Here is a 24746-nt window from a genome sequence, read left to right as displayed (position 1 = left end):
GAGGTGAGGAAGACCAGGGAGCATCATCTTCCTGGACCTGGCAGATGGCAGGAATCTAATGAATACAGCTTACTTCTTGGGGGAACAACTTGGTTTCCACTGGAGGTAACAGTCTTTCAGTCATGTGAACACTTGGGTACTGGTCAGGAACCCTACTTTGACAAAAAATGGTAAGGGATCTGGGCATCATGTCACATGTTAAAGAAGAAACCATGAAGAATTTAGGAGTTGTCTTCAAAGAGTTTGGAAGGCTTTGGAATGGGAGTCTGAGAAGAAGACCACTAAAAAGATAGATAGATTTCAGCTCAACATGAGGAGGAGGTAAACATCAGCACAGTCCTCAAGTGAAACCAACTGTCTGAAAATGCTTAAAACAGGCACTGAATAAACCTGTTGGAAACACTGAGGATTCCTGCTTGGGGGAAAAAAAAAGAGAGTTGGTCTGTCTCTGATTCTAAAGATTCTTATTTCATTAAATATTAATATTCTTGTGAGGAAGGTATAAAGGTGACCTTTGTAATAAGAGTCAGTCTGAATTGGGTGCAGGGACAGTCACCTGCAGTACTAACTACTCTAGACTGAACTGGGGGGTAGTGTGGAGGGGGATGTCACTTCACCAGGAGTCTGAAACCAGCCTGAATAACAATGAGACCCCTGCTCCACCATTGAAAAAAAAAAAAAGTCAAGTCTGAAGAGGGCTGGGGTTGTGGCTCAGCGGTAGAGCACTCGTCTAGCACATGCAAGACCCTGGATCCGATCCTCAGCACCACATAAAAATAAATAAATGAAAGTATTGTGTCCAATTACAACTAAAAAATAAAATTATTTTTTAAAAAAGTCTGAAGAAACTCCACATTGAATTTTTTTAAAAAAAATTAATTGGGGGGATAAGGATATAGAAATTTGCCTAGTTCCTTGCACACAGCAGATGTTTCTTGACTCAATGGAGTAACTAAAAGTTCCCAAGCTAGTGTGGGAGTTACACATATTTAACAAACCTTTGTGAGAGTGGAAGGAAAGGGAGGTGAATAAAAGCTACAAGTTTGCAGAGATGCAACTGCTGGAAAAAAAAGAAGATAAAGAGCCATGGCAAAGAAGCCAAACTGTAGCTCTTTCCAGTTCAAAAACAATAAAATATCAGACAAGCAGATGATGGTCATGTAGAAAAGTACAAAATGGTAAAAATTTCAAAAAAAAATTTAAGATAATGACTTTCAGGGGAGATAATTCACTAAATGAAGAGCTCCAGGTACTGATTCAAAAAGAGTCATTAAGTATGATTCTCTGGAAATGCAGGTACAATATTCTGATATGGACCAAAATAGCCAACAAAATCAAATGCTGCATATTATTGTGAAAAAGATTGGAAATCCTGGAATCATAAATTATTTATTTATATAAATTTTTATTATCTTTATTTTATTTACTTATTTTTATATGGTACTGAGGATCAAACCCAGGACCTCTCACGTGCTAGGTGAGCGCTCTACTACTGAGCCACAACCCCAGCCCCAGATTCTTTTTTTAATAAAAGATTTTTTTAAAGATGGACACAATATCTTTATTTTATTTATTTTTTATGTGGTGCTGAGGATCAAACCCAGTACCTTACAAGTGCAAGGCAAGCGCTCTACTGTTGAGCTATAACCCCAGCCCCAATTCATAAGATTTTAGCTAAAACCATCAGAGACCAAAGCAGCAAAGTACTGCTACAAATGGAGAGAAGCAAAAGGCACATCAGGGGCTGAGAGGTAAGTAGCTTAGTGGCAGAGTGTGTGCTTAGCACTCACAAGCACTAGGCCCTGGGTTCAACCCTTAGTGGGTGTGCGAATGTACAAACAGCCAACTGAAAGAGACTGTGATCAAAATCTGTAGATTCTCAAATAGCCACACACTGACCTTGACCACAGACCAAAAGCCAGGGCATAGCTGTTATTTCTTAGAAATAACATTAAGTTTAGGATCACAGATAATTCTATGATCACATTAGCCTGGGAGCTGGTATTGACACTGAATATGCACATACCTATAAAGCTGGATATGTACATTAATCCCAGAACTGATTGTTAAAAAGTTGACTTAGAAAGGCAGGCTATGAAGCACTGGATGGCCTGCCTGCTTTCCCTCCCTCCTTCCTTCCCTTTCTTTTTTTAATGTTGATTCTTTTAATTAATCTTAAGTCCCTGACTTCATTTTTCAAACATTACTGTAACGAAGAGTGTGAATTGGTTCCAGTATTCAGGCCAGTAACAATAAAAGAGCGCTTGCCTAGAATGTGTGAGGCACTGTGTTCGATCCTCAGCACCACATAAAAATGGATAAATAAAGTGGAGGCATTGTGTCCATCTACAACTGAAAAAAAATTTTTAAAAACCACAAAACTGGCTACAAGTTGTGCAACTGAATATTTGAGTCATGTGCCTCCTCTAAAAGATCCTCAAAGAATAGATAGTATCTTTTAATTTTATATCCAAATAACAACTTATTATAATGTTTTATACCTAAATATTTACCAAAAATTTTAAAAAAATGAGGACCAACAAGGAGTGGAAGAGAGGAGAGAAGCTAAGACACTGTAGATGAGAGGGGCAGACTGCTATCAAATGTGGGAGGGATGGGAGAGGGGTGCTTAGAGGTAGAGTGAAGGAGTAACAGCAGAAATGGAGCCCTGACTGTGCCAAATAAAATTCTCATTTTGTTGCTTGTTCAAAATAAATTAGTTTGTACAGTGCAGAATGAATGCCAACTGTCTAAAGCTAATTGGAATGCAGAGGCAAGTTAAGGACTAAGAGGAAAAATTAATTGCTTAGCCATCCTTCCTTGGGGTCACTAGCTTCTGTATCAGGGCTAAAAATGGATATCTTTTCTCTTGTTTACCCATCTCACTTTTCAAACTTTCACTCTCTAGACAGCTTGTTCTCTTAACCAATTACAGGAAATTTAAAAATCTGAATCTTTATGAGCTTGAATTTGGAGCTCAGGGAAAAGCATAGAGCAGTATGAGATGACAGAGGAGGTCTATCCATTTCCTTTCACAGAATTAAGAACCAAAAATCAAAGAATTGATAGTAAGACACAGGTAGATTTAACTCAGGCTGACCTCCCGTAAAAGGCTGCAATCTCTTCTTCTAGGTACTGACCCAAAGAATCTGAGAATCTGCTCTGCTTAACGTCTGGTATATGAGGTAATATCTGTGAATTTATTCAACACTGTTCCTGCGTTTAGACTGACCATGACCCCTTACCTTCTTACTACCCTAAATCTTTCCTCCTCTTAATCCAGCCCAAGGTGTCAGAAGCTCATCTCCCTATGCCCTCCCCAATTCCACCATTGGTTCATCAGTTATCCAATTGACTCCACTCTGTAAGTAAGGCATTCCCTTGGCCTGACTCACTCAGTCCCATTTCTCCACATGCATCCCTTCACCACAGATCACAAGGAATTTGACTGGCTCATGTTTTGGGTTAATGGATTTGAAATCAGAACAAAACTCACCAAAAGAAAAAACACCCTAAACTCTCCCACACAGCTCTCAAGCAGGTTACACAAATATTAGTGCTACCATTCAAATAAATGTGCCCCTGCCATGGTCCAGAAGTTTGGCTCCTCCAACCTCCTGCCACTTGTACAAAGTGATGTTGCTTCACTAAGGGATGTAGGACAGGAACTTGGGAAAGGAAAGGGGCCCACATCCAGAATTCCTTGTGTAGGCCCCTTAATCTATAGCCTGCTGTCAAGACCATATAGTCCTAAATTGGAAGTCCCTAGAGAAGTTATGATGGGCTTAACCAGCCTGGGGCTTTGGTGAAGAGTATGTGTTGACTACAGTTTGGGGCATAATTAAATCTCAATACTTCAGACAGAATACATACCCTAATTTTATACATGGGAAAACAGAGGCTCCGAGAATTTAGGTGTCTTACTGAAAATATCAAAACCAATAAGTGATGCAGGCATGATTTAAACCCAGGTCTTAACTGAAAGTTTCTAAACCACTCTGCTGTTTTAAAATACCAACAGGCAAGAGATAACCACTATCTAAGTCATGAAATTAGGTCATCAAGCGCTGGGGTTGTGGCTCATTGGTGGAGCGCTTTCCTAGCATGCGTGAGGCACTGGATTCAATCCCTGACACCACATTAAATAAAAATAAAATAAAGGTATTTTTAAAAACATAAATAAACTTAGGACATCAAGATTATGGGGACTCTATCCTACCCTCTGTTTACTAAACCTGCTCTCTAAAAACTCCACTACTATAAACTTAGGCAACAGCTAGTAGCCTGGAGGGAACCCTCTCCTATTTAAACCAAAGGGAGAGTGAATAGTAATAATCACTAGGACTTGGAGAGTCACTAAACAAAGATTTGTTGGCAAATAGGGGAAGGGATGACCTCCTTTCTTAAGACTTAAAATCTCTATTGCTTTAAGATTAGGATGATCTGGGAGCAGTGGCACATATCTGTAATCCCAGCACCTCTGGAGACTGAGATGGGAGGATTGCAAGCTCAAAGTCAGCCTCAACAAAAGCAAGGCACTAAGCAACTTAGTGAGATCTTGCCTCAAAATAAAATACAAAATAGGGCAGGGGATGTGGCTCAGTGGTTGAGTACCCCCTCCCCCCAAAAAAGAAAAAGAATCAGGATGGATCTCAGATGGCTGACTGGAGCTAGTATACAAAAGAATCACACAAATTTTGACACAGTTTCTTTTTTTTTTTCTTTTTTCTTTCTTTCTTTTTTTTTTTTAATTACACATGGAAAGTAAACCAAGTAATTTTTCTCTCTTTTTTAGGGGTGGAGGTGGGGCAGACAAGGATGGAAGAGGCAAGATAGTACATAGAGAAGAAAAAAAATACTGGTATTGCTAGATCATGGGATTATAGTAAATCAGCTTAATTTAGCTTGTAAGAGGAAACTAAAATGTTCAAAGGAACGAGGCACTCCAAGGATTAAAATGAGTTTCTTTGGTTCCCAGGGACCTGTCCCTGAGCTCTTTCTCCATGGTTGAGTTCCAAAGCTATTCTTTTTGGCTCACAGGGTTCTCTGTGTCACACAAAGACTCTCAATGATTTAAATTTCAGAGCCATCTGTGCCCCCCAAATGGTTAGGTAATTGTTCACATTAGACATGTAAAATTTAATTCTGCCCAAATCTCTAGGCTCAAGATCAAGATCTGTATATGAAAGTCCCTCCACCCTGATAAAGCCACCTACTGTACTCAATCCAGGTTGTCCCCAGACTAACTCAGAAAATGAACAAGTCTTCTCTTCTTCTCCACTTAAAAAAGTTGTTGGTGAATGCAGGCCTCAGAGGAAGTGCTTGGCCTCAGTGGGAGATGCCCAGAGACTGCAACAGGTGAAAGGTGGCCCCCAAGGCCCAGCCCGTCTCTATGTTGTTCACTTTCTTGGTGAGCTGTTGAGGAAAAAAAGTTCACATTTTCATCCCATTTTAAACCAGCAAGCACAGCACTTGGGCAGATAATATGTGCACAGAGCATTCACAAGGCCAAACAAAGGCAAAATCAAGAGGCCCAGGCTCTGTAGGCTTCACAGGGAACTATTCCCCTCTGTAAAAGTTTCCCTTCAGCCAAGGCCTATTGTCCCTACATCTGCCATTCTGATCCTCAAGCGCTTCTGGCTTTGGAAGTTGTTCCACCCGGCCTTCTAAAGAGATCTTCTAGACAGGCTTCCAAACTCTTTCGCTAATCCTGAAACTAAGTATAGCATCCTCTGCTTAGTTTTCTGAAATATGTGTAGGAGTAAGAAAGAACACACCAATCTTCCCGATTCATACTATAAACTACGGTCTCTTTGTTAAGCACTAATAACAACCAACAAGGGCAGTTAAGGCATTCTGGATGAGACTTTGATTCAATTAGTTCAGGAATCTTGGGTAAAACTTTAGACCTGATTTCCTCAATTATAGAATAAAGGGATTAGATAAGTAGGTTTTTGTTTGTTTTTTAAGCACTAAAGTTGGAATTTAGGGATGCGCTATCACTGAGCCATATCCCAACCTTTTTACTTTATTTTGAAACAGTATCTCACTAAATTGCCAAGGCTGACCTTAAAATTGCAATCTCCCCGTTTCAGCCTCCTGAGTCGCTGGGATTACAGGCATGTGCCACAGCTCCCAGCAAGCTTCTACTGAATAAGATGCTACAGCTACCACCAAAACCAAAGTTTGAAAAATACTGGGTTGGTACGTGTTGACCTGATGAAATCAAGTCTAGTCACTGTGCCCAAAACTGGGGAGAATAGCATTTAAATTATTGTCTAGAGGTTTAGTCTGGGACACCTGCCTGAAATTGGGAGTGCCCCACACCAAAACATTCTTCCTCTATCCTCAGCACTGGGCTGGCAGCTTAGGGACACAGATGCCAAGATAAAGCAATCTCTGGGACAGAGAAGTGTTCACCCTGGATTTAAATTCTGCTCCTGTTCAAAGAATAGAGATGAAAAGGACGCCAACACTAAAAACAGCAGGAAATTGTTCTTGAATGACTTGGTTATTGTTGATGCTTAAGCGGAGATAAACTCAATACATATTGAGAGGCTCAGGATGGTCTCTTTTCTCTATCCCTAACTGGTGTGAAATGCTTCCACTAATAGTAATACCAGTATTAATAAAAAAAACTTGCTATATGACACATTTTGGTTTTCACATACATTGCTTCAATTTTCACAAAAGGCCTATGAAATGGGTATTATAAGGATTCTGGTGTTCTTTGTTTTTGTTTTTTGGTACCAAGAATATTAAACCCTGGGACACTTAACCACTGAGTCACACCACCAGCCCTTTTTATTTTTTATTTTGAGACAGGGTCTCATTAAGTTGCTTAGGACCTTGCTAAATTGTTTAGGACCTTGCTAAATTGTTTAGGACCTTGCTAAATTGATGAGGTTGACTTTGAACTTGTAGTCCTCCTGTCTCAGTCTCTGAAGTCCCTGGGATTACAGGTGTGTACCACCATGCTTGGCAGGATCCTTGAGTTTTGAATGAGGAACCTTATAGTTAGAGAGGAAATAAATCATTTGTGGTCACAGAGCTAAGATTACACAGGCCTAATGGACAACAGAACCCATACCTGACCAATGCTATAGTGACTCTCCTGGCAATTAATTCTTCTGTGTTAAATTTATTTATTTGTAAAAAACAAATAACCCAATCAATAAATGGGACAAGGAACTGACCACACACTTCTCAGAAGATGATATACAATCAATCAATAAATATATGAAAAAATGTTCAACATCTCTAGCAATTGGAGAAATGCAAATCAAAACTACTGTAGGATTTCATCTCACTCCAGTCAGAATGGAAGCTATTAAGGATACAAACAACAATAAGTGTTGGTGAGGATGTGGGGAAAAGATACACTCATACATTGCTGGTGGGACTGCTAATTGGTACAATCAATATGGAAAGCAGTATGGAGATTCCTTGGAAAACTTGGAGTGGAACCACCATATGACCCAGCTGTCCTGCTCCTCAGTTTATACCCAAAGGACTTAAAAACAGCATACTAGGGCTGGGGTTGTGCTCAGTGGTAGAGCACTCCCCTAGCATGTGCGAGGCCGTGGGTTTGATCCTCAGCAATCACATAAAAATAAACAAACAAAATAAAGGTATTGTGTACAACTAAAAATATATATACTTTAAAAAAATCAGCATACTATAGTAACATAGCCACAGCAATATTTAGAGCACCACAATTCACAATAGCTAAATTGTGGAACTAATCAGGAAGCATGCTTCCAACCTGCCCTTCAGTCGTTGAATGGATAGGGAAACCGATATAAATACAAAATGGAATATTACTCAGCATTAAAAGAGAATAAAATCATGGCATTTGCAGGTAAATGGATGGAGTTGGAGAATATTATGCTAAGTGAAGCAAGCCAATCCCCTAAAACCAAATGCCAAATGTTTTCTCTGATATGAGGATGCTGATCCATAATGGGGATTGGGTCAGGGAGCATGGGAGGAATGGAAGAACTTTAGACAGGACAAGGGAGAGGGAAGGGAAGGAAGGAGACAGGGGGTTAGAAAAGATAGTGAATGAAATGGACATCATTACTCCAAATACATGTATGAAGACACGAATGGTGTGACTCTACTTTGGGTACAACCAGAGACATGAAAAATTGTGCTCTGTATGTGCACTATGAATTGAAATGCATTCTGCTGTCATAAACAAATTAGAATGAATAAATTTCTAAAAAATTTTATTTATTTTATGTATGTATGTATGTATTTGTTATTGGGGGGATGGGGGTCCAAGGGATTGAATTCAAGGGCATTTGACCACTGAGCCACATCCCCAGCCCTACTTTATTTTCCTTTCTTTTTTTTTTTTTAGGATCTTTTATTTTATTATTATTTATTTATGTGCATGAAGTGCTGAGGATCAAACTCAGAGCCTCACACATGCCAGCCAAGCACTTGACCACTGAGCCACAACTCCAGTCCCCTATTTTGTATTTCATTTAGAGATAGGGTCTCACTGAGTTGCTTAGCACCTCGCTTTTGCTAAGGCTAGCTTTGAACTTGTGATCCTCCTACTTTAGCCTCCCAAGCCACTGGGATTATAAGTGTTCGCCATTGCACCTGGATATGTTAAGGAATTAAATGCTGATAATTTTGATAGATATATAACAATACACAAAATCCAAATTCCTTAGAAGGAATGACTTTATGAACTCTGTATTGACACAAGAAATAGAGCAATATAAATTCATCTGGAACTTGGGAAACAGGAAGTGGCACAATGGAAGGGGTGGGAGAAAGGGCTTAGAAGACAAACTATAGTCAATTTATTTAACTTCAAAGCTCACAAAGTTGCCTTGTGAGATAGCCATATTTTTTGTGAAATCTCTATAATAAACTGTTACTTAAGGGCAAAGATAACATCTTTTTTTTTTGTATTATGAAAATTCTCCATCTTCACAACTTTATTTTTGGAATATTGCATGGAAATTGCAAACAACAAGAGTAAACTGGGGAAGAATCAAATACAAATGGATGCCTCTGGTTGAGACAATTATTAATATATGAACATTGATTTGCAGTACGTGTACCAAAGTGCTAAACAGTTTAGTGCACTAGATTTCATAAAATAACTTTAATAATATTCTGATTAAAATTTAAATATTTGAACTTATTATTACTTCAATAATTAATAGAAATATATCCAAACCATGATTCCTGTATACTCCTAATTTTACTAGAACTATCTTCTAAAAATCCAGCAACTTATGTACTTATTATTATTATAGCTAAACTTTGTTTTTGGCCATTCTTGACGAGAGATGATGCTAAGGTCTGCACCTGTATCCAGTAGCCCATTAAATTCATGTCCTTGAATATTTAGTTTTAGCATGGGGCAAGAATCTAAATTTAAAGACAGCATAGCCCAATCTACACCTGTGGAGCCTAATCCCTTGGAACCTCTTTCTACAGCACGACTGGAAAATTTATCATGTAGGCTTGGTATTATTAGTAACTGTGCTATTCTATCTCCTGGTGAAATTACTGATATACCCTTTGGAGAACTGGCTATAATTTTTATTTCACCTTCATAATCGGGATCAATTACCCCAGGACTTATCATAAGTCCTTTTAGAGTAGAAGAGCTGCGTCCCAATAATAAGCCTACTGTTCCTTTGGGAAGAGGTCCTTTTACCCCTGTGGGAATGATTTGAACTCCCATCTCTGGAGTTAGTACTGCTCTGGCGGAGGCACAGATGTCCAACCCTGCGCTCCCTCTGGTTTGTCTGATGAGGGATCTGATGGACAATGTGTCCTGGGCACTACCCTGATGGAGTTGCTGGGTTCCTCCAGTGCTCCGTATATTTGTGGTTTTGGGCCCCGGAGCATTGGGCCCCCCGTCCATTTTTTGGCAACGGAGCCCGATGCCTTTCTCCACAATATCGTGGATAAACACTTGGTCCTTGTTCATTTTTTGATAATGGAGTACCCTCTATGGTGGTTTGAGAACGGCATTCATTAGCCCAATGTCTCCCTCTACGGCATCGTGGGCAAATACCCTGTATTCTACTCCTTTGATACCTAGTTTTGTTAAACCCTCCTCCTATGGGGCAATTCCTTTTAAAATGTCCTGTTTGTTCACAATTGTAGCATGTTCTTAGCCTGGCATCTAAAGCCTGTTTTACTGGAGCTGCCACAATTTGCCCTAGTTCATTAATGTCTCTGGCATCTAAAGCCTGTTTTACTGCAGTTGCCACGACTTGCTCTTGTTCATTAATGTTTCTACATAATTTAATATATGTGTTTAAATCTTCATGTTTCCATGGTCTAATGATTTCTCTGCACCAACGATTCGCTTGGTCATAAGCCAGTTGTTTTATTAATGGCATTGCTTGTTCTGTATTCCCAAAAACTCTGGTAGCTGTTTGAATAAGCCTATCTACAAATTCAGCATAAGATTCATTAGCTCCTTGTATTATCTTAGATAACTGACCTTGTAAACCTCCATGTCCTTGTAAAGTCTTCCATGCCTTAACTGCATCTACAGCAATTTGTAAATATACACCAGGATCATATGCAATTTGTTGCTGCTGATCCTCATAAGGTCCCTTTCCTAACAACATATCTAGATTTCTCTGAGGATAACCAGCTGTTGCATTTCGCCTAGCCGTCTCCTTGCAAAATTCCTCATTGGCAACCTTCCATAACAGGTATTGTCCTCCATTTAGCACATCTTTACACATATTAGCCCAATCTGCTGGCGTCATGTTCAAGTTGGTAATGGATTCAACCAAGCTTACAGTGAAGGGTGCTTGAGGACCATAGGTTGTTACAGCCTCTTTTAGCTGCTTCACTGTTTTGAAATTTAAAGCATGGTAAATTCGCTGCCCTCCTACCTCAAATACAGGGCATGTTAATACTTGAGATCCTGTCTCAGAATCCCAACTATCAACTGCTGGGGTTGGGAGCCTCCCAGCATATGGAGGTGGTGCTGTTGATTGGACACTTATGCCCTCTGGTGATAGAAAGGTGTTAGTAGCAGTCTCCTGTAGTAACTTTTCCCCTGATGGCTTTTTCTGCTCTAAACTTCCTTCCTCTGTCTGACTAGCTCAAAAGACCTTCTCTTTTACTTGAATCTTCTCCTCTTTCTGACTAACTTGAGAGACCTTCTCTTTTACTTGAATCTTTATGTCTTCTCCTTCCTCTACCTTTGTCTGAATTGAAGGCTTTGGACTAAGCAAACCAGATACGAACGTCCACAATGGCAATGTGCCAACTGGCAGAGTTCCTGGGCTGTTCTTTTCTATTCTTTTTAAATCTTCACCATGATGGTTCCATTGTGATATACTTAACAACTCCTCCTTATAAAGCCATGGGCTACATTTTTGTATTGTATCAACGTATGCCCTGACTGCTCTTGATTTTACTGGAATGCCTCCTTCCTCTAACAATTTACTTAACACTCTTTCGGTTTGTTTTTTACTAATTTCTGATCCCATATTTCTATTATAATACAACCCAACAAGATAACGCCTAACAAAACTGAAACAGAGTGAAACAAAATTGGAACAACACAAAATCATTATAATAGCCTCCTGAAATGTCCATCCGTCCTTTCTCCCTATCTGTTCCTCAGATGTGAGCGGTTTTTCTTCCATCTTACACATCTCCAGGGACAGGCAACTTAAAACAAAAGTGAAGCAAAACAAAAGAAGAATTTTAAAATGGCTACCCATCCTCTCGCCCTGCCCTCAGGGGCGAGCAGTTTACTTACCCTCAGTCACTCCCCGTGCAAGCCACAAATTGAGTTAAATCAGATGTAAAATAATGAATAAAATTCCAGACTGTTTTATATGTGTAATATGTATTATATGATAGTCTTTTATTACATATATCTTTTTAACCATTCCAACATATATTTGAACCTTCTGTCACATAAATACACATACAATTCATAATTTTAGTAAACCACCTACTACTCTATCCAATAGATATATTAGTAGGCACTGACACACTACCTTCTGAATTGTATGTGATCTAATAATATTCCCTCGGATTCAGAGTTTAAAAATCCCATCATCGGCAAATAATACAGCTTTTCTCTTTTTTCATCTTAATATATTTTTCTGTAGATAACATCTTAATCATCTTGGTAACCATAGTTCAATCATGGTACAGAAGGTAAGAAAATAAATGGGGTGGAAAAAAACTCCTAGGATAGAAATACTACAGATAAGAAAGAACCTGCATTTGCGAAATCAATAAAGAGGAAAACAAAGAGGAACCTAGAGGCTTACATAAAATATATATGACACACTACATATGCATGAGGCATTCAATATTGATGAGGTCTTAATTTAAGTCACTCAGAGGTGACACCTTTCGGATCCTTCATATCTTCTGCCAAATAAAACCTACTAATGGATGAGCTAATGCAACTGGCCTGGCATATCTGCCCCTGGGTTCTTCAAATAGAGCAAATTTATGTGACAGCCACAGGCACCCTCTGGCCTTTGCTCCCTTGATCAAATTTTAGCTGAAGTTCTTGTAACCACTTCTTAAGTAGCAGAGAGAGGTCATATGAATCCAAGTTAAGAAACCTAGGATTCAGGGCTGCAGTTTCAGCTCAGTGGTAGAGCAGTTGCCTAGAATGTGTGAGGCACTGGGTTTGATCCTCAGCACCACATAAAAATAAATAAATAAGATAAAGGTATTGTGTCCATCTACAACTTAAAAAAAAAAACAACCTAGGATTCAGGAAGCATGCTTCCAACCTGCTTGCATCTATCTAGTGTGGTTCATCTCTTCCATCTCTTTCTTTCTGCCCATCTCTGATTCAATAAACTATGACCTTGGGCATCTTCATTTGGGCTGTAAGACTCTCTGTTCTGTATCCTCTGAGATGACCTGCCTGATAATATATACTCATCAAGGTAATTTATGATAATATATATACATCAAGGTAATTTCCCACATTCATGGTGACTAGCACAGTGAACAAAAATACCTCCATTTATAGTTATTCTGATTACTAAATAAGTTCATGACTCCTTCTCCTAACCCATAAAAGATGACTGTTACAAATGGGGATATAACTAATGTCTACTCAAAGTGTTGTTATGAAAGATAAATGAGAAAATGTACCTGAAATAGCACAGAATCTGGCACTTGGAAGACATGCATAGGATGCTATTGATTTGGAATCATTATGTTATTAATGTTATTGCTTTCATCTGTCTGTAAACAGGAATCAGTATAAGAAAGGAATTCTTCTCCAGATAATCTAGTCCATCAAATCATGTATGAGCTACCTCAAAACCCTTTTTTTTTTTTTTTTTTGGCAACAAGCAAGGCTGTTGCCAAATAAACACTAAACTAAAAAAAAAAAAAAAAAAAAAAAGATGATGACTGTTACAGGATTCCAGGACCCTCTGCCTCTTACCTGTAAGAGGGTGCTATCTGCAAAGCCAAAGCCATCTTTTAGCAGGGCAGTGATGTAGGTGAGATCCATGCATAGGAAAGGACTACCTGAGGTGAAGTTCTCCAAGTTATCACACACTGAAAGTGAAAGAGAGTGAACAGTGGAGTTCAAGTCTGTAACTACAGCTTCTTAACAACTTGCACACTTCTGGTATGAAATCTTATCTACCCGTATTTACCAAATTTCTTTCTTTATCTGCCAAATTTCTTTTTTTGGGTAAAGAAAGGGGTTGGGTTCTGGGGACTGAACCCAGGGCCTTCATGCTAGGCAAGTACTTTACCACTGAGCTGTACCTGCAGGCCCCTATTTGTCAAATTTCTATGGCTCATTTTGGGGGCTTAGTTTTAAGTCCCTATCTATAATTAATGCTGAGGTCTCCAAAAGACAGGTAAATACTATTTAAGATCCATTCTGCTTCCAACCATCTTGATAGACAGGCACTTCGGAGACAGCAGATAAGATCATTTGTATTTTAGATTGTTTCTCTTAAGGAAGCCCCTGTGGCTATTTCACATGTGCTTTGGTGCTCAGCGTTTCCTTAACATTGATAATACAATTTCAATTAAAAAACAATAAGGAAAAAATGAAGATGTTCTCTTCTTTCACCATTTCCCTAAACCCTCTTGCTTTCATGTATTCTTGCACAGTCTTATGTCACCCAATGCTTTTAAGTCTAGCACAGACTGAAGGCCAAATTTAACAGAAGCTGAACTGCTGAGGCTGGCCCTCTGAGTGGATTTCTGAACTGAAGAGGTGCTTCAGGTCACATGAGGTTACCAGAGTTGGCAGGCACACAGATGGCTGGACGTCAAGGGCTTATTTATACTCACCTTCCCTGGCTTTTCTTTCAAAGTCTTCAACTTTTAAAACACCCCCCTTTTCATAATCTAAAATGAAATAGAGCATAGCTGGTATCAAAAACTCTTCAAGGAAACAAGGAAATTTATCCTAGTGCTATTTATAATAATGAAAAACTAGAAATAAAATTTCCAACTTAGGGACTGGGATAAACAAACATGACATATCTATATAATATAAATCTATGAACCCTATTTATTTATATTTATAGTTAATATATGTTATCTATTTTATGTTACATGTATTTAACCTCAATTAAAAAGTATGATTATATAAAACAGGAAATTAATTCATATCTCTGAGTCCATGACAGATCACGTACCTAATACTCTCACAATTAATCATTAGTATAACTTTTGTGATAAGGAAAAAAAAAGTAATCCTAAAGGAGCCAGAGGAAATTGGATGGCTGGTGCACTGAAGAAGAGCTGTGAAATCACTCACAACCTCTTCAAATGCTTCTCTCCTTGACCTTCCCCATCACAGGCCTGCCTTCTTTCCCTTCTCAATTGACACCTGGGGTGAACTCACCAATCATGTGTGTTTCAACGGCTCGGTCATAATAGTAAGAGAAAGCATAGAAGGAGCTTCCTCGGATCTCCTCTGGCTGGTGAAGCTTTCCTTGCACCACCCTCAGTACTTCATTGTAGCAGGGCTCAAAGCCCATCTCCCCTGCCAGGACAAAAGTGCAGGTGGTGGGTGACAACAAAGATGGGGAAGAGGTCACTCTCTAAGGCAAGTTTCTGGAGCTAATGGAGAAATGCAGGAGAATGGAGGAGAAGGCTAAAGCTCAGAATAAAAGGTTTAATTAAAAACAGAGATGGGCAAACTTCTGCAACCTCTATGCTGTTTCTCCATGGCAGCTCCCCTACCTAAGCTGTGTTCACCAACCACAGCCAAAGCTGACCTCAAACAGCTGCCTATTAATGTGTATTGTGGTCTTTGTGAGCCAGTATCCAGAGGGCTCACCTGTTTCCTTCACTGGAAACCAGTTTTCTCCCTAATTTTAAGGTCTATGTCTTTTAAAATACCTAAGATGAATTATTCTTCCTATCATCTTAAACATGAGTTTTACTATGATTTCAACAGGCAAATATTAACTGAACCTGAAACAGGGTCTCACAATGCTGCATCAAACTCAGGCTATGCCCAGCAATTTGGGAAGCTAAGACAAGAGACTTGCAAGTTCTAGATAACTTAGCAAGACCCTGACTCAAAATAAAAGATAAAAGGGCTGGGGATGGGGCTGAGGTTGTAGTTCAGTGGTAGAGCTCTTGCTTAGCACATATGAGGTACTGGGTTTGATCCTCAGCACCACATGTAAATAAATAAAATAAAAATATTATGTCCATCTACAACTAAAAATATATTTTTTAAAAAGCCTGGGGATGTAACTCAGTGGTAGAGCACCCCTGGTTTCAATCGTCAGTACCAAACAAAACAAAACAAAACAAAAAAATCCTAGACCACGAACAGGCTTCTAATGGATCTGTGGTACTCAGCCAAGGAAAGAGACCAGGACACAGAGTGACAACTGTCGTATTTGCTGTCCCTTCACATTAGTTCTTGAAGGCATTCCAAGATCTTTAGAATGAGTGCCTGAAACATGATAAGTTTTTCTTGAGCTCTGAAAAAAGTTTCCCATGGGGCTTTTCCAGAACTTCTACTATAAAGGTCATTTTAGTCATTTACCTTCTCGGTTGCCACCATACTGGTATTTCACACCCCCAAAGATCCATTCTGCTTCCAACCATCTTGGTAGACAGGCACTTCGGAAAGTGTGTCCATCAATCCCTGAAAGAAATCAAACACAAACAGGCCAGTATGTGAGAGGGAGGGAGGGAGGCAAGCAAGGAACCCATAAAGCTGAATGGAATCATCCAGGAGTCAGGCCTTTAAATCTTATGAAATTAGTTCCTTGATTGCATCGCTATGACAGCATACTTCTTTTTCCTTTGTTTCTTTCTTTCTTTTTTTTTTTTTTTTTAGTTCTAGGGATTCTTTACCACTGAGCTGTATCCTCAGCCCTTTTTATTTTTTATTTTGAAACAGGGTCTCGGGGCTGGGGATGTGGCTCAAGCGGTAGCACGCTCGCCTGGCATGCGTGCGGCCTGGGTTTGATCCTCAGCACCACATACAAACAAAGATGTTGTGTCCGCCAAATACCAAAAAATAAATATTAAAATTCTCTCTCTCTCTCCCTCTTTCTCACTCTCTCTCACTCTTTCTTTAAAAAAAAAAAAAAAAAAAAAAAAAAGAAACAGGGTCTCATTAAATTGCTTAGGGCCTCGCTAAGTAGCTGACACTGGCCTTGAACTCATGATCCTCCTCCTGCCTCAGCCTCCTGAGTCACTGAGATTAGAGGTGTGCACCACAGTGCCCTGCCTATGACAGCAATTTTTAACACAGCATTCATACACAGGCTTTGTAGAGTTGGTGAAACCCCAGAAACTAGAGGCAAATTTTCGTGCAAATGAATGAACATTTGGCAGGAGTCGATAGCTTTGACCATCTCAAAGAAATCAAAAACACCCAATAAAGTAACTTCCCTCCTTTCTACAATACAGAAAAATACTGTGCCACTCTTTTTTACTGTAGCAAGAGACTTAAATTAAATACACTTAAAGATGTTTGATAACTCTGAAATGTTATAAAATTTCCATTCCAATAACAGCTTATGATAAATCAGGCATCCTACAAAATGCAGTAAATGTGAAATCACGTTAAAAGGCAAGAACAGGGCACAGGAAAGTCAGCTAACTTGCTCCAAAACACAAACCAGGACCGCACCCAGTTCTGCCTAACTCCAACTGACAGAACAATCATTACCCCATACAAGTAGACATACATCATTCTAAAAATGGTTAATGATGCATATCAAAGAATCTGAACTTACAAAACAGACCAGGAACTTTCTATTATTATGTCCATTTTGTACAACATGTGCTTCCCAAATCAACATAGGCCTTACCTCCAAGAATTGTTGCCAAAGATAGGAAGAGGAGAGCTGAGTACTAGCATTGAGCTCATCACCCCCACCCAGCACAGGTACCCAGACAAACCTTCTGTTTGCAGGGCTCCCAGGGTTGCTAGTCTTGCAGCTTTCAATCCAAATCCCAAGTAACTGTAAAATACAGGATTGACCAATTTCATGTTGGGCCTGAAGTTCTCCAGGCCAAAGCTGCCTCCTTCAAAAGGAATATGGGTTCTCTGCCTCCCTTTGGAGAGATAAAAACCTTGTTCTGTCTCTATGACTTAGTTTATGGTCAACAAGAGGAAATTTCTGCACAATCTGGATCAAAATAAGAACCTCCTACTGTTATCATTCTAAGACCAGAGTGATATTTCCAAAGTCCCACCCTTGGAACCATTCCCACAAAAGTCCTCATTATCTTAGCTCCTCACCCCAATTAGGGATGTGGAGTGGATTCTAAACATCTGAAGGCCAGCTCAAAGGAGTTAGTACTGAGCTTTATCTGAGCTTTTTCCATGTGACCTCCCTCTCAAGAAACTTTGTGGGAAGTGTACTGGGGATCTAACCCAGGGACGCTTTATCACTAAGGTACATCCCCAGCTCTTTTTATTTTGTATTTTGAGACAGGGTCTTGCTCAATTGCTTAGGGTCTTGCTAAATTACCAAGGTTGGCCTTGAACTTGCAATCCTCCTGCCTCAGCCTCTCAGCCTCCCAAATCACTGGGATTTCAGGTGTGTACCACCACACTCAGCAAGAAATGTTTGACTTTTACATCACATATTTTTGAGGACAAGAATGGAGAAGCCTCATAGGTCCCCTGGGTTTTGGTAAATGGCTGGGGTTTCAATTGGTAGGTCTTAGGGGACTGACAAAAAATTTATAATCCTGATCAAATGTATAACAGATGTGAGAATACTTTGAAAAATTAGGAGAATCATACAACGTGAAATATTATCTTCCCTGCCCCCTCCTCACCTATGTGTATAGAGCTTATAAGTGCTGTTAAACATCTCAAAGGAAGTGAGGTAGCCCTTAGGGGTTTGTTCCAGGGTTTTCTGCAAATCAGAAAAAGCAAAAAGACTGTTCAGGATCTACAATTATCTGAAGATCTTATTACCACCATCCCTGTCCCTCCCTGCAAAAATCAGAAATGGAGACAGTGCGCTAATTTCACAAAGTTTGAGAAATCAAAGAGACTCATAAACAGTGAGAGGGCCAGGGGAAGTTCACCCAGTCATGAGTTGACTCTACTCAGTCTGTTCATGACAGAACTGCTATCTGAAAGTTGGGCTCCCATTTCTTGGCCCATGATATGCCTGCCAAGTGTGTTGCTCACCAGATCTTCATGCAAATGACTCACCTCAAACTGTGGCAGAAACGTGATTTGGGTGGAGGCCCCCCCCAGGTCCAGAGTCCCCACTGTCTCCTGGCTGTGGCCATGTAGCTGACCTGTCAATGAGAAACAGCTCTGAATACCCTCCACATCTTAGACAACATAACACTCATCTGCCTGTAAATTCTCTCTTGTTCTTGTTGTATATTGAAAATATTCCATAAATAATCCAAAGCTCCCTGGCCCAAAAAGTTGCAGGTAAATGTCAACTCAAGAGGAAATTTTGTTGCAACTGAGGCCTTAAAGGCTGGTTATAAACATTAAGTTCTTGTCTTCTCTAAATCACCCTCTTTTTTTGTTTTTGTTTTATTTTGTTTTTTAGAACAATACAGAAAGAGGGAAAGGGATTTTGATTCTCCTGACTATGCCTATGAAAACCAGTTAAAGTTTGTGGTTTGGGTTTTTTGTTGTTGTTGTTGTTGTTTTGTTTTTTTTCTTTTTTGCAGTGCTGGGAAACAAACCCAGAGCCTTGTACGTGCTAGGTAAGCACTCTCCCACTGAGCCATGTCCCCAGCCCCCAGTTAAAGTCTTAAGATATACTTGAGGATATATTTACCTGTTAGGAAATTCACAGTAACCCAAGCCAATATGCCTAAAAGAGAGAAATACAAGGATTACATTCCAGAGCATTCTTTTCCCTTTCCTGGAGCCACCTTTGTTCTCTTCTGTAAATTCTGTGGGAGAGCACATGTTCCCTCTTTTAAAACCTGCCCTTCCATTCTTCCCTGCTTATTTGTTTCGATTACTTAGTTCTTTTTTCCTAACTGCTCAACCTCTGTTCTTAGTTCTTGAATCAGAGCTTTCACTGACCCCGCCTCTCTCCCCTGAGAACATATTTTACCACCTCTCCTACCTTCATAGGATCCATCCATGATGCTAACACTGTCATCAGGGACCAGGAAAGGTGACTTCTTGAAGATCTCCTCCACCTTAGGAAAAAAGGGGGAAAATCTGGATTCTCTGAGACATTAAAACAGATTTCCACTTTTTTTTTTTTTGGCTGTGTTCTGTAAGGCTTATTTTTCCTAGATGAAAGAAACCAGAAAAGGAACTTGACAAGCCATGACCAGCTTTCTGCAAAAACACACACAGGGATTTCTGACTTTAAAGATAATTTCAAACAAACCATCTAAATTTATGGATGAACTGAATTGAGAGAAGGAAATATATCTGATCCTGACAACTCAATCAGGATCCTGTAATTCTGTTAAAAACCTATGGTTAAGGGCTGGGGCTGAGGCTCAGTGGTAGAGTGCCTACCTCGCATGTGTGAGGCACTGGGTTCAATCCTCAGCACCTTCATAAATAAATAAAGATATGGAAAAAAAAAGTCTAAAAAATAAACAAGAACCCCTGTAGTTAAGCCGGGCACAGTGGCACATGCCTGTAAACGCAGTGGCTCGGGAGGCTGAGGCAAAAGGATCATGAGTTCAAAGTCAGCCTCAGCAACTTAGTGAAGCCCTAAGCAACTCAGTGAGACGCTGTCTCTAACAAAATACAAATTAGGGCTGGGGATATGGCACAGTGGTTAAGTGCCCCCTGAGTTTAATCCCCAGTACCAAAAAAAGAAAAAGAAAAAAAAAAAAAAACCCGTGGTTAAATTCTACCTGGACACTCACTAGAAGCTGGGAGGAGCTTTTCCCAGTTCATTTTTAGATGAGCTGATGGACCTCGCGCAGAAAAGGAGTTCCTGTCCAAGGACTGAGCATTCTGCTATCTCTGTTGGATTCTGGCACATGGTTGGACCCTTTAGAGTCTTAGGGGGACCCCCAGACCTAGACTTATGGAATCCTATTTTAGAAAATGAAAATGAAGATCTGGCACAGTGCTCTTGATTCTCCACAAATACAGGCTAATGATATGTGGATTATGGCTTATTTTTATGATTCTTCTGGGGGAAAAAAAGATTCTCCAAATAGAAATAGGAAGAACTCTAATCTATTTGCTGTTCTCACTTCTAATGGGATGAAACACATCAAGTAGTGACCTCTGGATCCTGTTTCAACCAGGAAAAGCCAATTAAGTGACCTGTAAGTAAACTTTTAAGGAGAAGATAGATAAGCAAATAGGAATAAATACAGAAAGAGAGTTCCTGCTCTTGACTTCACTCCTCTCCTCTGCACCACAGTATTCTCAATATAGCAGCCAGAATGATGCTTTTAATATTGGATATCAGAACATTTTCCTAAACCTTCTGATGGCTTCCTTCATTTTAGGAAAAAAGTCAAACTCTTTATATTGGTCTTTGAGAGCACTATGACAAACTCCCCCACCTCTGATCTCACTTCTACTTGGCTCTCATCACTCAGCTCCCTCCAGCCTCGCTCACCACCTGGATACTGTTCCTGAACATGGCCAGTATGTTCCTGCCTTAGCCTTTTTGCAGCTGCTCTTCTTTTGAGCCTGTAATAGTCCCACAAATGTTTTGTATAACTGTTTCTCTATTCCCCTCAGGCCTCTGATCAAATGAATCTTACCAGAGAGGTCTTTTCTGCCTGCTCTAATTAAAATAGCACCTCCCGCTACCACCAGCATTCCCTACCCACCTTACCCTGCTTTATTTTTCTTGCAGCAACTACAGTTATATGAAATACTTTGAACAACGTTATTTTATTTTGTTTCCCTGAAACTAGAATGTGAATGAGCTCCATGAGGACAGGGACTGATTGTCTTTTTTGTTTCCTGCTGTTCCTATCCCCAGTAACTTCATCAACACCTAGTCTGCACTTAGCCCTCATAAACTGAATGAATGAATAAATAAGGAATTAGGATTCAGATTCTCACAGACATGCTAGGCTGCTTGTACTTGGATAAGGAACTTAAGCCCTCTGTGCTGATAGTCAAAGGACTTAGAAGAATGAACACAATTCTAATACAAAATCTTTTGTTGCTGTGATTTTTATGGGATTCTGCCTACAAATAGTCTTTACTTCTCATATTTTTATAAATATTCTTTACAACGTGAAATTTAAATATTATGTTTATTGTACAATAAAAGTTAAAATATTGAGTTTAACAAAATTCTAATTTTTCTCTTTTTTTTGAATTTTAATATTTATTTATTTTTTAGTTTTCGGTGGACACAACATCTTTTGTTTGTATGTGGTGCTGAGGATTGAACCCGAGCCGCACGCATGCCAGGCGAGCGCACTACCGCTTGAGCCACATCCCCAGCCCCTTTCTTTTTTGTTTTTGTTTGTTTTTGGTGTTGGAGACTGAACCCAGGAGCACTTTACCACTAAGCAACTATCCCCAGTACTTTTTATTTCTAATTTTGAGACAGAGTCTCTCTAAGTTGTTGCTGGGGCTGGCCTCGAAGTTGCCATTCTCCTGCCTCACACATTGGGATTACAGGCATGGGCCACTACACCCAACTATACTTAATTTTTTTATCTGAAACAATGCTTTTTGAAGCCAGCCTTCTTGCCTTCCTCCCTTCCTCCCTCCCTCTCTTCCTTCCTTCCTTCCTTCTACCCACCAGGAATTGAAGCCAGGGGTGCTTTATCACTGACCCATATCCCCAGTCCTTTTTATTTTTTATTTTGAGATACTTGGTCTTACTAAGCTGCTTATTTGCTGAAGCTGAACTTGCAATTCTCCTGCCTCAACCTCCCAAGTCACTGGGATTACAGGCATGTGATACCACACCTGGTGAAAAATCTTTCAAATTGGGGTGGGGATGTGGCTTTGTGGTAGAGTGCTTGCTTAGTATGTGTGAGGCCCTAGGTTCCATCCCTGGCACTGCCAATAAATAAATAAATAGGTAAATTGAAATCTTTCAAACTTTAAAATTCCATGATTCTTCTAAAAACTTTAACTTGATTAAAAAAAGCCAGATATACAAAAAAAGAATTTAAACACTATTATTCCATTTATATGAAATATAAGCAAAATTTATCTGAAGTGATGAACACATCAGTGGTTCAGTGGTTGCCTGGTTTTAGGGGCAGGGGAAACTGACTAAAGGGTCACAGGAAAATTGCAATATTTGTCAAAACTCATTTAAATGTATGCCAAAAATGAATATATTCATTTGTTTACATAAATATATATGTTCAAATACTCACATAAATTTATCTCAATAAAGTTGATTAAAGACCATTTCCATGATCCTGCTTTTAAAAAGTTAGAACAATTATCATAGACAGGAGGTAGTAGTCATTTTTCAGAAGAAGCTCCATAAATTCAAAAGTTGTAGTTACAAATGTATGTAGCTGAAGCTTGTCTCCCCATCTGATGCCCTCCACCATGTCCTGATCCAGCAGGAAAGTCTCTACTAGATGCCAAGCTTTTAGAACCATGAACTTAATAAACTAACTTCCTTCCTTCCCTTCGCTTTGTTTCTTTTTTCTTTTCTTTTCTTTTTTTTTTTTTTTTTTTTTTTTTTGGTACCAGAGATTGAACCCAGAACCCAGAGGCACTTAATCATTGAGCCACATCATTAGACTTCTAAATTTCTTTTACTTTAGATAGCGTCTCATTAAGTTACTAAGGACTCACTCAGTTACTGAGGCTGGCTTTGAACTCGAGATCCTCCTGCCTCAGCATCCTGAGCTGCAGGATTATAGGCATATACCACCACACCTGGCAAAGCTCTTTTCTGTATCAAAAAAAAAAAAAAAAAAAGAAGGGGTGGCTGGGGTTTTGGCTCAGAGGTAGAGTGCTCACCTAGCACATACGTGAAGCACTGGGTTCGATCCTCAGCACCATATAAAAATAAAATAAAGATATTGTGTCCTCCTATAACTAAAAAATAAATATTTTTTAAAGGCCTATAACTAGCTACAAGAGCTGAGTCACCACAGTGCTTTAGCAGTGGTGGAATACTAGAAGTTGCAGTTACACTCCAAAGGTCCAAGCCCTCAAAAAGAAAATATTCATATACAGAAAAACACAGAATTATCCAAGATGCAGATTTCAAAAATTACCTCAAAGAGCAGAGCCTGGGCTTTCTGTTCTGGTAGTAAGCGCAGTCCTGCTGTTGCCTTCAGGACCACTGGGGTCTTTTTCCAGTGACTTTGGGGAATTGAGTCTTTGGCCACCTCTAAGAGTTCTTCAACAGTCTCAGCACCCTTTGAAAGAGACAACCCATATATCCAATTAACAGTCCATTTAGAGCATTGGTCTACTCCTTCATGCTTTTGGGGAATATTAGGAATGATGTGGCAGAGGGCTCCTCTCTGAACTGCAGAAACAGAAACCCAGAGAAGTGGAATACTTTGAAGGAGTATCCATTTTATTTTGACAGTCATAATAAAAATTATTCTTTTATGGTGTGTTCTTTTATAGTGTGTTTGTATAGCACCAGGGATTGAATCCACAGCCTTGCACATTCTAGGCAAGTACTCCACCACTGAACTACATTCCTAGTCCTTTTAAATTTTTTAAATTTTGAAACAGGGTCTCACTAAACCACCCATATTGGCCTCGGACTTATGATGCTCCTGCCTTAGCCTCCCCAAGTGGTTGGTATTGCATGTGTGCACTACCACACCCAGCTATAGTGTGGTCATTTTAGTGGATTGTTATTTTATGTGTCAATAAATTAGGTTTAGTTTGGCTCATGCCTATAAAACCAGCTACTCAGGAGGCAGGAGAATTACAAGTTCAAAGCAGCCTGGGCAACTTCAGAGAACCTGTCTTAAAAATGAGTAAAGAAAATAAAAAATTTTTAAAAAGAAAAAGAAAGAAAGATAGATTTTTTAAAAAGGCGTCTTCTGTTTCAGATAAAAAAATTTAAGTATGGTTGGGTACAGTGGCCCATGCCTGTAATCCCAGTGACTCAAGAACCTGAGGCAGGAAAATGGCAACTTCAAGGCCAGCCCCAGCAACTTAGTGAGACCCTGTCTTACTAAGTCTTAGAGAGACTCTGGCTCAAGATAAAAAATAAAAAGGACTGGGGATAATAGCTTTGTGGTAAAGTTCCCCTGGGTTCAGTCCCCAACACCAAAAATAAAATAAAAATTTAAAAATTAGGTTTAAGCCAGAAAGTCAGATATAATATTGGGAACTCAAGAGTTGGGAGTCAGAAGACACTTGCTAGCCC

General features: G+C 39.5%; 1 protein-coding gene across 4 annotated transcripts in view; it reads right to left on the bottom strand.

Annotated features, from left to right (window-relative positions):
* Positions 1–4744: 4744 nt before the first annotated feature.
* Positions 4745–24746, bottom strand: part of Entpd5 (ectonucleoside triphosphate diphosphohydrolase 5 (inactive)) — a 40943-nt gene continuing 20941 nt past the window's right edge. For all 4 annotated transcript variants that reach the window (XM_076849871.2, XM_076849874.2, XM_076849872.2 and 1 more), the window contains exons 6-16: positions 23629–23772; positions 19554–19629; positions 19257–19292; positions 18668–18756; positions 18283–18362; positions 17395–17456; positions 16025–16126; positions 14864–15004; positions 14305–14361; positions 13436–13551; positions 4745–5415 (exon numbers count right to left, since the gene is read on the bottom strand). In XM_076849871.2, the coding sequence (XP_076705986.2) occupies positions 5329–5415; positions 13436–13551; positions 14305–14361; positions 14864–15004; positions 16025–16126; positions 17395–17456; positions 18283–18362; positions 18668–18756; positions 19257–19292; positions 19554–19629; positions 23629–23772 (990 nt within the window). In that variant the 3' untranslated portion in view covers positions 4745–5328. The remainder of the gene's footprint in view (positions 5416–13435; positions 13552–14304; positions 14362–14863; positions 15005–16024; positions 16127–17394; positions 17457–18282; positions 18363–18667; positions 18757–19256; positions 19293–19553; positions 19630–23628; positions 23773–24746) is intronic.

The sequence above is a fragment of the Callospermophilus lateralis genome, chromosome 3 (genome assembly GCF_048772815.1).
Source record: "Callospermophilus lateralis isolate mCalLat2 chromosome 3, mCalLat2.hap1, whole genome shotgun sequence".
Lineage (NCBI taxonomy): Eukaryota > Metazoa > Chordata > Mammalia > Rodentia > Sciuridae > Callospermophilus > Callospermophilus lateralis.
This window is presented reverse-complemented; position numbering and strand designations above follow the sequence as displayed.